General features: G+C 48.8%; 1 protein-coding gene across 1 annotated transcript in view; it reads left to right on the forward strand.

Moving 5' to 3' along the window:
- Positions 1-13,826, forward strand: part of COL4A4 (collagen type IV alpha 4 chain) — a 134,953-nt gene extending 121,127 nt beyond the window's left edge. Inside the window, exons 44-48 of the mRNA XM_060016014.1 lie at positions 2,084-2,209; positions 8,619-8,735; positions 10,341-10,529; positions 12,234-12,520; positions 12,941-13,826. Of these exons, the coding sequence (XP_059871997.1) occupies positions 2,084-2,209; positions 8,619-8,735; positions 10,341-10,529; positions 12,234-12,520; positions 12,941-13,204 (983 nt within the window). The 3' untranslated portion in view covers positions 13,205-13,826. The remainder of the gene's footprint in view (positions 1-2,083; positions 2,210-8,618; positions 8,736-10,340; positions 10,530-12,233; positions 12,521-12,940) is intronic.
- The last annotated feature ends 715 nt before the right edge of the window (positions 13,827-14,541 follow it).

The raw sequence follows: 14,541 nt of genomic DNA on the forward strand, positions 1-14,541 counted from the left end.
ATTAACCCTAAGGAACGTTGCCCTGAATACAGACACCATTTATTATTTTTAGGGCCCTTACAAGAGATACCTCGGCCCCTTTCTTTCAGCTTCTGGTTTGTCAAAAAGTAAAGAAATGCAAAATCAGAAGTTTAAGAAATGCTGCATTTTAAATGTTATATTTTTAAATTACTATTGTATATTTAACGAGTTTCACTTCAGTCCTTTTAGTGTCTCTCTGACTGTATATATAAGCTCACTGGAATATAACATCAACATCCTAAATGTGACGTACCAGCCAAATGCCCGCCCATCCTCCACTAACCTGCTTCCTCCCCTCTACCCTCACTGGTGAATTCCCACCATAATGCACCAGATTATCCAGGGAGAGTAGGAAATGCCTACATGCATCTCTCTCAAGTCCCTCAGAGCGAAAAAGCCAAGTTGTACATTAAACTGTATGTACTGTAAAAAGGTCTCTAACTTGGTGTCACTTGTGGTTTCACACGATATTTTCGAGGAGGTTAAATTCCAAACAGCTTATAGGGTTCTAGTTCATTTTTCCACAGGCAGAGTAAGTACCGTGTAGACTACATTGTCATTGTGGCCAGGTTTTCTAGGATTTTCTCACTGCTTTATCACTGTCCTTAAAATTATTTTGCACATTTGTATGAATTTTAAGAAAACCATAACTAATCAGTGATGTGTTTTACAATATGTTGCATTTCTTAGAATTCACCACGTAGGTGTTCAGAGTTCTCAGGGGAGGCATTATGGGGTGCGGGTGAAGAGGCCAGTTTTGGAGCAAGGATGTCTTGGAGTTTTATCTAGACTGTGCCACGTAGTAGCTTCGTGACCTTAGGTATGTTGCTTATTTACCTGAGCCTGACTTTTCTTCCCTGTAACCTTCTAATGACAGCAGCACACACACACAGGCTGGATGGGAACATTCACTCATAAAGCACTTAGCACGAGGTCTGATGCGTGATCCAGTAGGTGTTAGCTGTTAGCATTGTGGCTTAGTGTCATTATTTCTTTTTCCTTGTGGAATGTTTGCAGGGTGACTGAATGAAGATTTAGCAAAAAAAACCCAAAACACAGTTTTTAGAGCTGTGAATGTGCCCAAGAAGAAAAAACATATTAAACCTTTAGGGCAGTGGTTCTCTAAATGAGATTCCCCACATCAGCACCATCAGCTTTACCTGGGCACGTGTTAGATATGTAAAATGTTGCCCCGCACCTCCAGACCTACTGACTCAGAAACTCTGGGCTCTAACAAGCCTGACAGATGATTGTGATGTGCTAATGTCAGAACTGCAGCCTTCCAGTGGTGCTTCTTATCCCTGGCTAATATTGGAATCATCTGGGGAGTTTAAAAAATTAGTAATGCCTGGGTTCCACCCCCAGAGATTCCTTTTTAATTATCTAGATGGGATGCTGGCAGCGGTATCTTTGAAAAGCTCTGCAGATGGGATTACTGTAAAGTCAAGCTTGAGGGCACTGCCCGGGCCACATCCTATACCAATGAAACCAGCATTTCTGGAGTGGGACCCAGAAATCAGTATTTTTATAACTCGCCTGGATAATTCCAACGTGCACTCAAGGTTGAAAGTCACTGCCTCAGTGCCTCTAGCAGTCCTGAAATTGTCCCCTTGAGTAGCAGACACTCTGGAAACCCAGGTGGCTGCAGTGTAGACTGATGAATTAGGGTGATGTTAAGCTGAGTATGAGGAACACACCGGGACCTCTCCCCATGCCACCTGTGGCCAGCTCCTGGTAAGAAATGGCCCAAAGATTGCGGATCCTGTGAAGGTCACCACATGATCCCTGTCATGGCCCATCTTCACTATTTCATACTTCTTTTGCTTTCTCTGAGATCCCATTCACTCACTCATTCAGGCATTCAGTCATTAACAGAAAGCATTCTAGAAGTTTTCACAGTGAACAAGACAAAGCCCCATTCTTCACAGAGCTGACATTGGATGCTTGAAGATGCTCGATAACGTTTCAGCGTAGTGTCAGAAGCCCATCCAGCTCGAGACGGCAGAAGGACCTGGTTCATAAGCATTTGAATCCCTCACACAGGTGGTGGTTCTAATTGCAGGTGAACCTGGGCCCCCTGCAGACGTGGATGCTTGCCCCCGAATCCCGGGGCTTCCTGGGGTACCAGGCCCAAGAGGACCAGAAGGAACCATGGGGCTCCCCGGAATGAGAGGCCCCCCAGGACCAGGTATGAACCTCACACTGATTGTTTGTTACTGGCAGCATAGGTTGCTGAAATGAAAATCTGGGTGTTTGCTACGAAGCTTTTTGGTATGGAGCCGCAACAACTAGTGGGGATGAAGCAGTGGAAACCTCCTTCCCCTTAAACATCTTCTCTGCATCTGTCCAAAGGTTTAATCATGTAGTAACAGGATCGACACATCCCTTCTGTTGTGATAAGGAACGCCTACTTTAATCTTTTACTTGTGGGCAGCTTTTGGGCATGAGTTTTTTTTTTTTTTTTTTGGCGATACGCGGGCCTCTCACTGTTGTGGCCTCTCCCGTTGCGGAGCACAGGCTCCGGACGCGCAGGCTCAGCGGCCATGGCTCACGGGCCCAGCCGCTCCGCGGCATGTGGGATCTTCCCGGACCGGGGCACGAACCCGTGTCCCCTGCATCGGCAGGCGGATTCTCAACCACCGCGCCACCAGGGAAGCCCGGGCATGAGGTTTTGAAACCTCTTAGCACCACCGAGTAGATGCTCTGTGAGTAGTCATTACTAGGTGTTGATGTGACCTTGAATTAAAAACAATTGAATTGGGACCCAGTGGAGCAGAACAGCCTACAGGAAGGGAGAAGGAGGTGTATCACTTGGAAGAGGAAAAGGGAAGAGGGGGAGGGTCACGATAAATTATGGCAAAGATCGCGTCGTTCATCTAACGGATCTGAGCATTGCTCAGTCATTGTCAGGGTGGCAGGATTCTTATTTAAGTATTTAAACCAAACCATTCCTTTAAAAGGTGCCCTCCCAATGGTTTATTTTCTCTTCATATATCCCCATCTCATTGGGTAATTTACAAAGAGATGAGAGAGTTTAGGCTGGTCATCTAGAGATAACTTATCTTTTTAGACCAGTGGCAGTGCCTGTGGTTCTAGATACCAAATTCTAGAAACAAATGTGCAAATTAGCCTAAGAGGCATGAAACCATTCCTCTTCCTGGCTTTCCCACTGCCCAGCTGTGGCTCTGGCTCCTTTTAGTTCAGGGCCAAAGAAATTGGAAGTAAAACCGAATCTTGCACCACCTGTTTTTCCTTGTGTTTCCCCAAACTCAAGGAGCTAAGGACCCAAGAGATGTCCCGGTCCGCTGGAGCCTGTGTAGTTCTTGGGTAGCATCCCGAACAGCTCTGGAGCCTTGTTTATGTTAGTGTGGGGTTCTGTTGTTTGTGTTTGCTGCATTGCGTCTGCGTTTGTGCGGTTAGTATGGGGTTCTGTTGTTTGTGTTTGCTGCATTGCATCTGTGTTTGTGCGGTTAGTATGGGGTTCTGTTGTTTGTATTTGCTGCATTGCATCTGCGTTTGTGCAGTCAGTTAATTGAGTGTGGATGGGAGCAACTTCCTTTAATGGCCCACGGGCACTGGGAATTGAGAGTAGTTACTTTTTTATTTTTTTTGGCACTCTTTGCATGAATAAACCCTTAGTCAGTCAATAAACTCATCACTCAACCTTATTTTAAAACCAAGCTGCCTTGTTGTTATATCTGCAATATTGAGGGCTGGTCCCATCCCCCCTTTAAAAAATTAACTTTCAAGTAGAAGATGTGGCCTGTAACGGGTTTCTGCAAATTCATTTCAGAGAATACTTCCAGACTCCCTCTACTCTTTTTTTTTAATATTTATTTATTTTTGGCTGTGTTGGGTCTTCGTTGCTGCACGCAGGCTTTCTCTAGTTGCAGAGCGCGGGGGCTACTCTTCATTGTGGTGCGTGGGCTTCACATTGCAGTGGCTCCTCTTGTTGTGGAGCACGGACTCTAGGAGCGCGGGCTTCAGTAGTTGTGGCACGTGGGCTCAGTATTTGTGGCTCGCGGGCTCTAGAGCGCAGGCTCAGTAGTTGTGGCGCACAGGCTTAGTTGCTCTGCGGCATGTGGGATCTTCCCAGGCCAGGGCTCGAACCATGTACCCCTGCACTGGCAGGCGGATTCTTAACCACTGCGCCACCAGGGAAGTACGCCTCTACTCTTTATAAAATGCAGTACTAGGTGTTGTGGGCAATACAGATGTGAATGAGATGTGGGTCTCACAGCCTCATGGTAGACATAGCTGGCAGATCATAAGTAATTCTAAATAATGGGAAATTATAATTCGTGTTTTGAAGGAGTTTCAAGCAAAAGGCATTAGGAAAACGGGATGGGGAGAGGTAATTCCAGCCTGGAGGATTGCGGGACTCTTAAGACCCCAGCAAGAGCTGGCATTTGAGCAGAGCTTGTAAGGAGAGATTGGACTTTGAGGAACCAGAATTGTCCAACAGGGAGATGGCAGGAGCGCAGTTGGGGCAGGTTGGCCTAATAATCCAGAAACTGAGAACCGGCTACATCTTTGCTGCTCAAAGTGTGGTCTGAGGACCAGTGGCAACTGAGGCCACCCCCCAGACCCACCTAATTAGAATCTGCATTTTAACAAGATCCCCGGAATATTTGTATATACATTCAAGTTTGAGAAACCCTAACTATATTATATGAATGCTGTCCTCAAAAGAGTCAGGTAAGGGTGATGCCTTCTTGAGTGACTCAGTCCTAGCTCTAGGTTAAAGTCACCTGGAGGGGCTTGAAAAAATATTGATGTCCAGGGCTCATCCCAGGCCAGCAAAACTCAGAGGGAGACAGGGCCCGAGCATCAGTGTTTTGAGAAAGCTGCCTGGGTGACTGTAGCAGGCAGCCAGGGCTGAGACCCATTGCTTCACCCCAATATCATTAGAGACCAGATAGGTAGTTGGGTTCACCTACTGTGGTGGCTTTGGAAAATAACCGAAGAAAGTGACAAAGAAAAAAATCAAGTGGGCAAATTCTGCACACTTTAACTTAGTAGTTATCTTGGGCACATAAAAGATTCTCTCTGCATAGATTGTGAGCTTCTGAAAGAGGGCTGACTGTCTCTGTGGTCCAGGTGTGATCACCTGTCCTCTCGAATTCCTCCTGACTTGGGGTCGGATGGGCTTATCCAGCCGTAGGTGGCCACAGAACGGCCGTCTCTGGCTTCCCGTGCCCTCTCCTTACTGACGTCACTGACCCTGCCTGCTGACAGTGGGGACACCCCGAGGCCACTGTTGTGCCACAGAATGTGATTGTTATGTTAAAAAAAAAAGTGCACAGTCCTTCCCGGCAAGCATCACCCACTTTCCCCAGCCGTCTAACAGTGTGGGCTGCACTGCTCTGTGGTCAAGCTTCCCTGGAGCTCCTTTTGGCCCTGCTGTGTACCCATTCCCAACCCACTGCTTTCTATGGGGCCCCCTCTCCTCTGATACAGCCCCCAACCCAGCTCCTGTTGTAGAGAACCCTCTTTGCCAGCAATGTATTCCCTGGTCCCCTCTCCCTGTCTGCTCCCACTGGCCACCCTAGATGCATTGGCCGTGCTATCCAGTTACTGCAAAGTGACAGGTATATTCTAAGGGTCTAAAGTGGCCCAGCCGTGATGGACTTGCGTCGTCTGTCCTTTTCTGAAGGCGATTCTTTCAGCAGGGTGTGTGGGGCTGTAAAGACCACCCCAAGGTTGGTTGTGAAGGATCAGCTGCCCCTGCAAAGTACCACCTTCGCTTAAAATGACATTGTGGTTTTCTTCCTGTTTTCCCTCAAAACCTCTTTCATTGCTAAGCTGATTTTGTATCCAAGGGCTGCCGCTGAAACCTACATAGAGAAAAACGAAGTTCTGGCTGTTTGCTACCCAGTATGAGCGGGTAATGGCCACACTAAGTAAAACTTGAGTCTGTTAAGAGCTCTCGATCACAGAAGGTCTAATGCTTCTCTACTCACACATCTCTTTTTTTTTTTTTGCGGTACGCGGGCCTCTCACTGCTGTGGCCTCTCCCGCTGTGGAGCACAGGCTCAGGACGTGCAGGCTCAGCGGCCATGGCTTATGGGCCCAGCCGCTCTGCGGCATGTGGGATCTTCCCGGACCGGGGCATGAACCCGCATCCCCTGCATCGGCAGGCGGACTCTCAACCACTGCACCACCAGGGAAGCCCCACACATCTCTTTGATCTACAACTTTTCCTTCCTGGGTGGCCCTCAAAGGCTGAGACTTCCTGTGATGAACGCAAAAGTGGTTTCCATTCTGGTTCGAACTGTCACTGCCTAATGGACTTCCCAACATCCTGTTGGGAGTGTTTGTCTTCTAGTCAACACGTGACTCTCTCAGAGGAGGGACTCCATCCAACATTGCTGGGCTTCTAGACGTAGGTCTGTTCTGTAAAACAAGTTCCAAGTAGAAAGCTCTGGGTACACAACTCGAGTTAACAAAAGCCTTCCTTCCTGACTCTCAGAAATGTCATCTGCTGACAATTTCCCTTTGTCTTCCCCTAAAGGGAGCAAAGCCTCTATTGTAACATCTGGCAGGGAACTCTTTTCCAGATGGGGCGGTGAGCTCGTCGCATGTCCATACTTGGGAAGGAATGTCTGCTGACTTGTCTGTGACACGCCCATTGCTTCACTGTCTCATTAGCCCTGGGCAGCCCTTTCCAGGATCGCACAGTAGCCACGTGTTGGAATCACCTCGTTGGGTGGGAGAGAAAAGAGTGCTCTGAGCTCACCATGCGGCCTTAGGTTCCTTCCGAGATAACGGATATTCTCTTCGAAGCTGGTGGAAAGAGATGCACCAACTCGCGTACCGCAGCGCCATCCAGGAAGAGGCTTCTGCCCAGTTAGGGGAGGGCGTCCCTCCCCTCCATGGGGAGGAGAGGTTTCCTTTCTCACTTACTGAATGGTGACCACGGAAGAACGTAGTCCAGGCACTGCAGGACGTTCCAGGAGAATTTGTTTATGATCCAAGAGGAGACAGAGTGACATCACAGCACCCCGAAAGCCAGGAGCGCCCCCGACGCCCACGCTGAACGTAGTGCGACCAGCGTCGGGTGTCGGGGGGTGGTGGCTGCTGGATGTGGGATGAAAAGAGGAGGTTTGTGGGGGCCACTCTGGCAGGCGATGTTAGGACAAAATGTAAAGGCAGTGACGTTTGGGGGGCGTGCACTTCAGATGGCTTTAAGGGTGCCTGTGTGAGAGCGGAGTCGAGTGAGATGTCTGGTCCCCTGAGTACGGCAGGCCCTATGCCACATCCTCAGGTGGCCCCCGCTGCCTTGAAGAACACGTCCCGGCGTGGAAAAGAGGGGCAGCTACTGAAGTGAGCCCTCTTGGACTTAATGGTTGGTTTTAGGCTAATTTGTGGCAGAGAGAGGGAATGGACAGAGAAGACTGATCGAGAAAGGGAGAGAGGGAGAGAGAATAGAGGTAGAGAACAGAAACCTTGAGGGACTCGTGATTCAGGTAATTAGGGGAAGGGCTGCAAAGTCCCCCGCAGGCAGGGACCAAATCTGCTACCCAGACCAAAGGAGATGGTGGCTAATGAACTTATGTCGTGGGCCAAAAGGAGCCAAACACTTAAAGAACCGCTCGAGTCTCAGTGTGACGGCTGGCCGCCGAGGCTCCAGGGAACACGCCTGAGCCCTGGTCACCAAGCAGGGTCTGGAGATGGATGGTGCAGCCTCTGCCCTCGGCCTGCCAGGCCTGTTTCCTCGCTACACGTGGTCAGCACCATGGCCTTTCTTAGCCTGCGTCTCCCCACTGGTAGCCTGGCATGTGGGAGCACCTCGTCACGTGGCTCCTGTGAAGACTGAACTGGATAATTCACATAAAGGGGTAGCACCTTGTAACCCTCAACAAAGAACTGTTGTTAAAAATTGCTGCCCTGGGCTTCCCTGGTGGCGCAGTGGTTGGGAGTCCGCCTGCCGATGCAGGGGACATGGGTTCGTGCCCCGGTCCGGGAAGATCCCACATGCTGCGGAGCGGCTGGGCCCGTGAGCCATGGCCACTGAGCCTGCATGTCTGGAGCCCGTGCTCCGCAGCGGGAGAGGCCACAACAGTGAGAGGCCCGCGTACCGCAAAAAAGAAAAAAAAAAAATTGCTGCCCTTGCTTTAAATTTAACCTGACTCTCAACTAAATGCTATTAAGTTTTATTCATTCCTCCATTCAGGCTTCCAAAAAATTATTCTTAAGGAAAATATTTAATTACAAAAGCCAGATGTGTTCAATGTTAAAAACAACAACAAAAAACAAAAAAAAACCCAACCAGGTCAAATATACAAGACTATGAAGAAAATGTGAAAACGTCTCACTCAACACCTCGCTGCTCTGGCTTCAGATCCTGACTCTGCCCATTAATGATTCATTGGCCTTAATTGATCAAGTTACTTGCTCTCTTAGAGCCTCAATTACCCCCACTGCCAAGTGGAGACAGTATAACCCCAACTTCAGGTAGCTGCAGGGATGAAATGAGCCAGTGCAGCTTGGTCCAAATGGGAGGCCCAGGGCTGACACGAGGAATCCACGCAGTAAATCCTAGCCTAGTGGGTGTCACATTGCTGTCATCATCACCATTGTGAACTTCCCTGCAGGGTGCAAAGGAGAGCCCGGGCTGGATGGCAGGAGAGGTGAGGATGGCCTTCCAGGGTCCCCTGGGCCTCCGGGACACAAAGGTGACATGGGAGAAGCGGGCTGCCCAGGAGTACCAGGTAAGGAGTTTCGGTTTCTCTTCTTTTCCCTGGCACAGTGGATCTAAGACTGTTTACAAGATCCCCTGGCCTCTTAAGCATTTGCCTTAGACATCCACTCACCAGGCTTTAGGGAGACAAAGCAACAGAACAGAACAGGATGTCCTCCACATTTTAACTGATACTCGACCATCATAAAAACAGGTCAAGCCATTATTTTCCCAAAACGCTGTACATTAACCTAAAAGGCTCTGCCATTTCCCCAGGTAAGCCTGGCATTGGCTGTGTGACTGCCACTGAGAGGCTGTGCTGAAGATCTTGGGGACAGCGGGGCTGGTCTCACATCTACAACTGACTGAATCACTTGGCCTCTGGTTTTCTGAGTTCAGTCATCTTAGCATACAGCCATCAATCAACTTATATAGAATACAAGGCTGTTCCTTAAGAGAAATATTTGAGAGTGGGCCTTGGATGAGAGGAGATAAGACTCTACAGAATATAAATTTGAACGATAACACACTAGGCAATATGTTAGGGCCCAAAGGCTCCCAGATACCCTCTCATCTTTGGAGAGTATCTGTCTGGCAGTACCGGGTTACTAATGAGAAGCAGGTGAAGGGGTGGGAGAGGGACTGAGGACGGGGCACTGCAAGAAAATGGAAGCTGCAGTCCAAAAGCAGCAGCTCAGCTTCGGCTCTGTAGAAGTTGTTGCCATGTAGAAATGCGGGCTCGACGTTCCCTACACTCTGCTTTTCTAGCCGGAAATCTTAACTCATCAGATCTTGGTAAGTCAAACAAAACACATGAGCACGATGCAGTCCGCGAGCTACCACTTTGTAACTTCTGGTGTATAGATGAGAAGAGCTGCCAGTCTTCCAGAAACAACACATTTTTAAAACACCGTTTGATTTCAGAGTCTAACCTCACCTTTTGCTTTTGGCAATTAGAAGTAGCCACGGGCCTTCTTCCATGGGTCAGCCCTTTAGAGATGCCAAAGGAGAGGCTCCTGCCCACATTCTGTACAACCGTTCATTTCCCACCAGCCACTTAAAGAGTTCTAGAATTCGGCCCTCCTTCCGCCTCCCTCCCTTATAAAAGAAGAGCTACAAAGCCAAACATATGGATTCCAAGCCCTTGTCCTTCTTAGAATGGAACTGACGATACAGCAGAACAATGGGACAGGTCTGGGAGGTGTCAGAAAGACTAACTTTGAGATTCGCCTTTTCAGAGAGCAGGTTCCCAGTCTAGTCGGAGGGGTCTGGCAGATCCTACATGGGGTGTGTCATTCCAGCTCTTTTCTTCTCAGCACTTATCACTTATTAAGTATTTCACAATTTACCTTTCGACTATGCTTACTGTCATTTCTCTTCTTTGAGTAAAACTAAGCTCTAGGAGGCCAGGGATTTTCATCTGTTTTTATGCTAATGTAAGACAAGCAGCTAGAAGTTGCTTGGAACAGGTCCTTGCTGGATGAGTTGCTGGTGTACATTGCAGTTGTGTGAGGGGGACATTCCTCTCTGCTCCCTGAGTACTTAGCACAGCAGCAGACGGGGTGGTGTTAAGAATGCTTGTTAAACTGAACTCGCTAAATGGCCTTTATTTATTTGTGTTTCTTTATTCCTCCAGGCCCTCCTGGGCCCGTGGGGGATCCTGGGCCCGAAGGGTTCGGCCCTGTATACCCCAGTGGCTTCCTCCTGGTTCTCCACAGTCAGACAGATGGAGAACCCACCTGCCCCGCGGGCATGCCCCGGCTCTGGACCGGGTATAGTCTGTTATACCTGGAAGGACAGGAGAGAGCTCACAATCAAGACCTTGGTACGTAGCTGGCACGCGGTCACCCAGATTCATTGCTTAAGAGCAAAACTTTGGGGTTAGTTTTACGGATTCATCAACATCTTAAACGATCAGTCATCTATGGGATTTTTTTTCTTTTTCAACTACCATGCTAATTCTCAACTAATTCTGTTAAACCTATGATCCTGAGAGGTGCCAAAGCAGCTCATTCTGGCTATAGTTGTTATTATCTGACTACTTATTATTAGTTAAAAAAAATAATTCTTAAGGGTAACTCTGATATAAAGTGCAATTTTTATTTCTCAGTGTAAATGATTTGATCAGGATATGGTTGGTTCCTGAGTTTAGATGTAAAATGGTACCCTGGTGGTTATATGGTGTGGCATTAGCCAGCATCAACTCCTCAACCTACGCCAATTTTTAAAATTGAAATACATTTGACATATAACATGATGTAAGTTTAAGGTGTACAAAAGTGTTGATCCGATATATCATAAGATGATTCCACTGTATCGATAGTTGCCACCTCCCTCGTATCACATAACTATCACTTCTTTTTTGTGGTGGGAATAATTAAGATTTAATCCTTAGTAAATTGATGATTAGGATACAACATTGTTGTCTATGTTCATTCCACTGTGCATTAGATCATTAGGACTTGTTTATCTACTGTTTGCAAATTTGTACCTTAAGCAACATCAGAACTTTATTCAGGGAGTTATCCTTGGCACTATCTGTCAGTTTTCAATAGTGGATTTGTGAGCCGCAGGAACTGATTTTTAAGCCGAGGGTTGAGTCCCCCCGCCCCCTGGGTGCTGGCACTCGTGGTCTCCCCGAGATAGTGGTGGCTGGAGTGGTGGGTGCAGGAGGGCTGTGCCCACAGGGACAGCTGGTGTTAAGGTGAGTCTCGTCACGGCTCTCATTGGGCTGTGACACCCCCCCCCAAGTCCATAAGGGTGGTGAAAGGGTGCAGGCCTAGAGGGGCAGCTACTTACATGTGTACCATGGGTCACCTCCCCTGCCCTGGTCTAACCAGAGCCACCATGGCCTCGCTCTGCAGAGCTTTGGGAATAAAATCCAAACTCCTTAACAAGGTGGACAGAGCCCGCATCCTCTGGTCTGATTTACCTTGGGATGCCCTTGAGACAGACCCAGACCTGCTCTCCCCACCTTCCCCCCAGTGAATTTCTTTGCGTTCTTTGAGCTCCATGCCCCCTTACTACCCCTGGCCCTCTTTACTGCTGTATAAATAGGCCTTTCCTTTGAATGGTCACCACCATCTCCAGACCCGGCCAGATCTTTTTCATAATTCAGGTCCCAGCGTAGAGTCACTTTTTCCAGCCATCCTTCTTGTAAGCCCCAGTGCCTCCACTTCTCAGGGCTTGTGCTGCTGTGTTCCCAGGGCCCGTCTGCCCCTCCCGTTCCCCCATCAGGCCGGGCTAGGAGCTTCTTGAAGCTCTCGGGGAAGAGCTGTGCTCACCTCTCCCTCCAGCACCCGGCCTACTGCTTGGCTCCCGAGACAGTGACAAGTGGCCGAGGGAATGCGGGCTGGCCCCTGAGACCGCGGAGGCGGCCCAAGTGGTCAGGGGCACACCGTGCTCTCGCCACCATAGCAGCAGGCTTTGGCCAGAGCCTCCCGATGCCAGACCGTGTGCGCGCAGATGGGCCGTGTCGGGGAGGCCGCTTCTGCACCCCGCACCCCATGCTGCTGCCTTCCCTCCCAAGGCCTGGCGGGCTCCTGCCTCCCCATGTTCAGCACGCTGCCCTTCGCCCACTGCAACATCCACCAAGTGTGCCAGTACGCCCGGAGGAACGACAGGTCCTATTGGCTGGCGAGCGCCGCGCCGTTGCCTATGACGCCGCTCTCGGAGGAGGAGATCCGCCCGTACATCAGCCGCTGCGCCGTGTGCGAGGCCCCCGCGCAAGCCGTGGCCGTGCACAGCCAGGACCAGTCTGTCCCGCCGTGTCCGCGGGCCTGGAGGAGCCTCTGGATTGGGTACTCTTTCCTGATGGTGAGCCCCTGCGCGCCCGCCGTCCCTAAGCCCCCTTCCGTCCGGACTGGACCGAAATTCTGAGGGTCCTGTGCAGACCGGACGGCAGTAGGACATGGGGTCACGAAGGCCACCACAGACTATAGCCTGTGGAGATGCAGGGCCACTCTTTTTTCTTATTGTCCATGTTTTTTTTTTTTTTTAAACTTTGGTAGAATTTGGAAGATGGGTTGGCATCAGCCCTCAGCGAAAGTGGTTTATTGTTGCACGCACACCCCTCACGTCTCCCGCGCCTCCTTTCCTCAGCAGATTGTAGTTTCTCCCTCCTGGGATGATTTTCAGGGAAAATGTAAATCAGGCCCAGACCTCGGCGTGTCACTGGATGGGTAGGGGGTTGTCTGCAGATGTCTGAGCCCTAATTCTCTCTTGTTGTCCGGGTAGCACACAGGCGCTGGGGACCAAGGAGGCGGCCAGGCCCTCATGTCACCCGGCAGCTGCCTGGAGGATTTCAGAGCTGCACCGTTCCTTGAATGCCAAGGACGTCAGGGAACTTGCCACTTTTTTGCAAATGAGTATAGCTTCTGGCTGACAACTGTGAGACCTGACTTGCAGTTTTCCTCAGCACCCTCACCGGACACCTTGAAAGAAAGCCAAGCCCAGCGCCAGAAAATTAGCAGGTGCCAGGTCTGTGTGAAGCATAGCTAGAGAACCCGCCGCTTGTCATCAGGTCACCAAGAGAAGTTTGCTAGGAGGCGAAGGCATCCTAGGCTGTGCTAAGAGATTCAGTGGTGCTCATCTTGGACTCCTGGTTTAGCTGTTCCTTCTGTTTCGATGTGGTTGTTCCCACAGTACTGTAATCCCTTTCTCCGTTTGGGACAGATTAAGCAAACGCTACACGTATGGATTTGTTTGGACCTACCAACCTACATGAAACCCGGATATTCTTAGCTGGCTTTATTTAAAAGTATGCTAATTCAGGGGAAGGCAAATAGATGATACAAATTACATTACTGAAAACGTCATTCATTGGTTAATAGCAGCTCAAACAATTGAAGTCAATTACTCTGTAATACAGTGGGCTTCTGGATGGATTTTACAGGAAAAAATAAATAGGCCAACAAATGAAACTAGAAAGTAGAGATTTCCTACGTTTCAAAATGATTTCCTCTGTAATCTGTTTTTCCATGCACTTTAATTGTAAAACTATGACCCACGGAGATTAAACAAAAATCCACACAGCCAGCCTGAAGAGTTCATTTCAAAGCAGAATGAATCATTATGCCAGGAAGGACCACGGTCGCTGTATTCCAGAGATGCGACATTAGCATAAAACACATCACAGATGAACATAAAACATTATGTTCTCTTCTGCATTTTTCAGAGAACAGAAATGCCTGCTTTGGCAACCCTTTGGAAAAGTAGCAATTATGGAAAAATACACGTCCAGTGAGGGATTAAGAGTCGAAAAGCTATTAATGAATATTAAGGCAGCGATTCACAAGAATTGACTCCCCACTGCCGTCAACTTCCAAACAGACTGCTTTTGCCCAGTCGGGGTCTGGCTTGTCTTCCAGTGTGCGTGCTAATGGGACTGGAGCCACATGGGGCCATGTTCACATAAAGCATCCTGTTCCCCTCCCTGGGGGCGCCTGCAGAGCTGCCTCACAGAGAGGGCCTGCAACGGACACTTTCCCTCCATCCACATAATGGCATCTCATACAGGGAAGTGACAGAGCTATCATTATGCACTTGGGAGAAAATTAAGGGCCGACTTAATTAAACTTAGGTAAGAAGATTCATTTAAGTCATCATCACCCCATGCCCCCAAAAGACCTAGCACTCTTTTAAATGAAACAAAGATAACCTACAACTTGAATTTTATGTTCCTGTTATTGGTTTTTACAGGAGCATCCTGCTTTTCTAATCTTAAAAACATTCTTATATTTTATATCAGTCAGTACTAGAGCAAAGCAGCAGTTTGATATTTGGCATTAATATCTTCTGTAAAAGCTTAGAAGATATGTCACTTTATAGTGAGTAAT

This window comes from Delphinus delphis, chromosome 7 (assembly GCF_949987515.2).
Source record: "Delphinus delphis chromosome 7, mDelDel1.2, whole genome shotgun sequence".
Classification (NCBI taxonomy): Eukaryota; Metazoa; Chordata; class Mammalia; order Artiodactyla; family Delphinidae; genus Delphinus; species Delphinus delphis.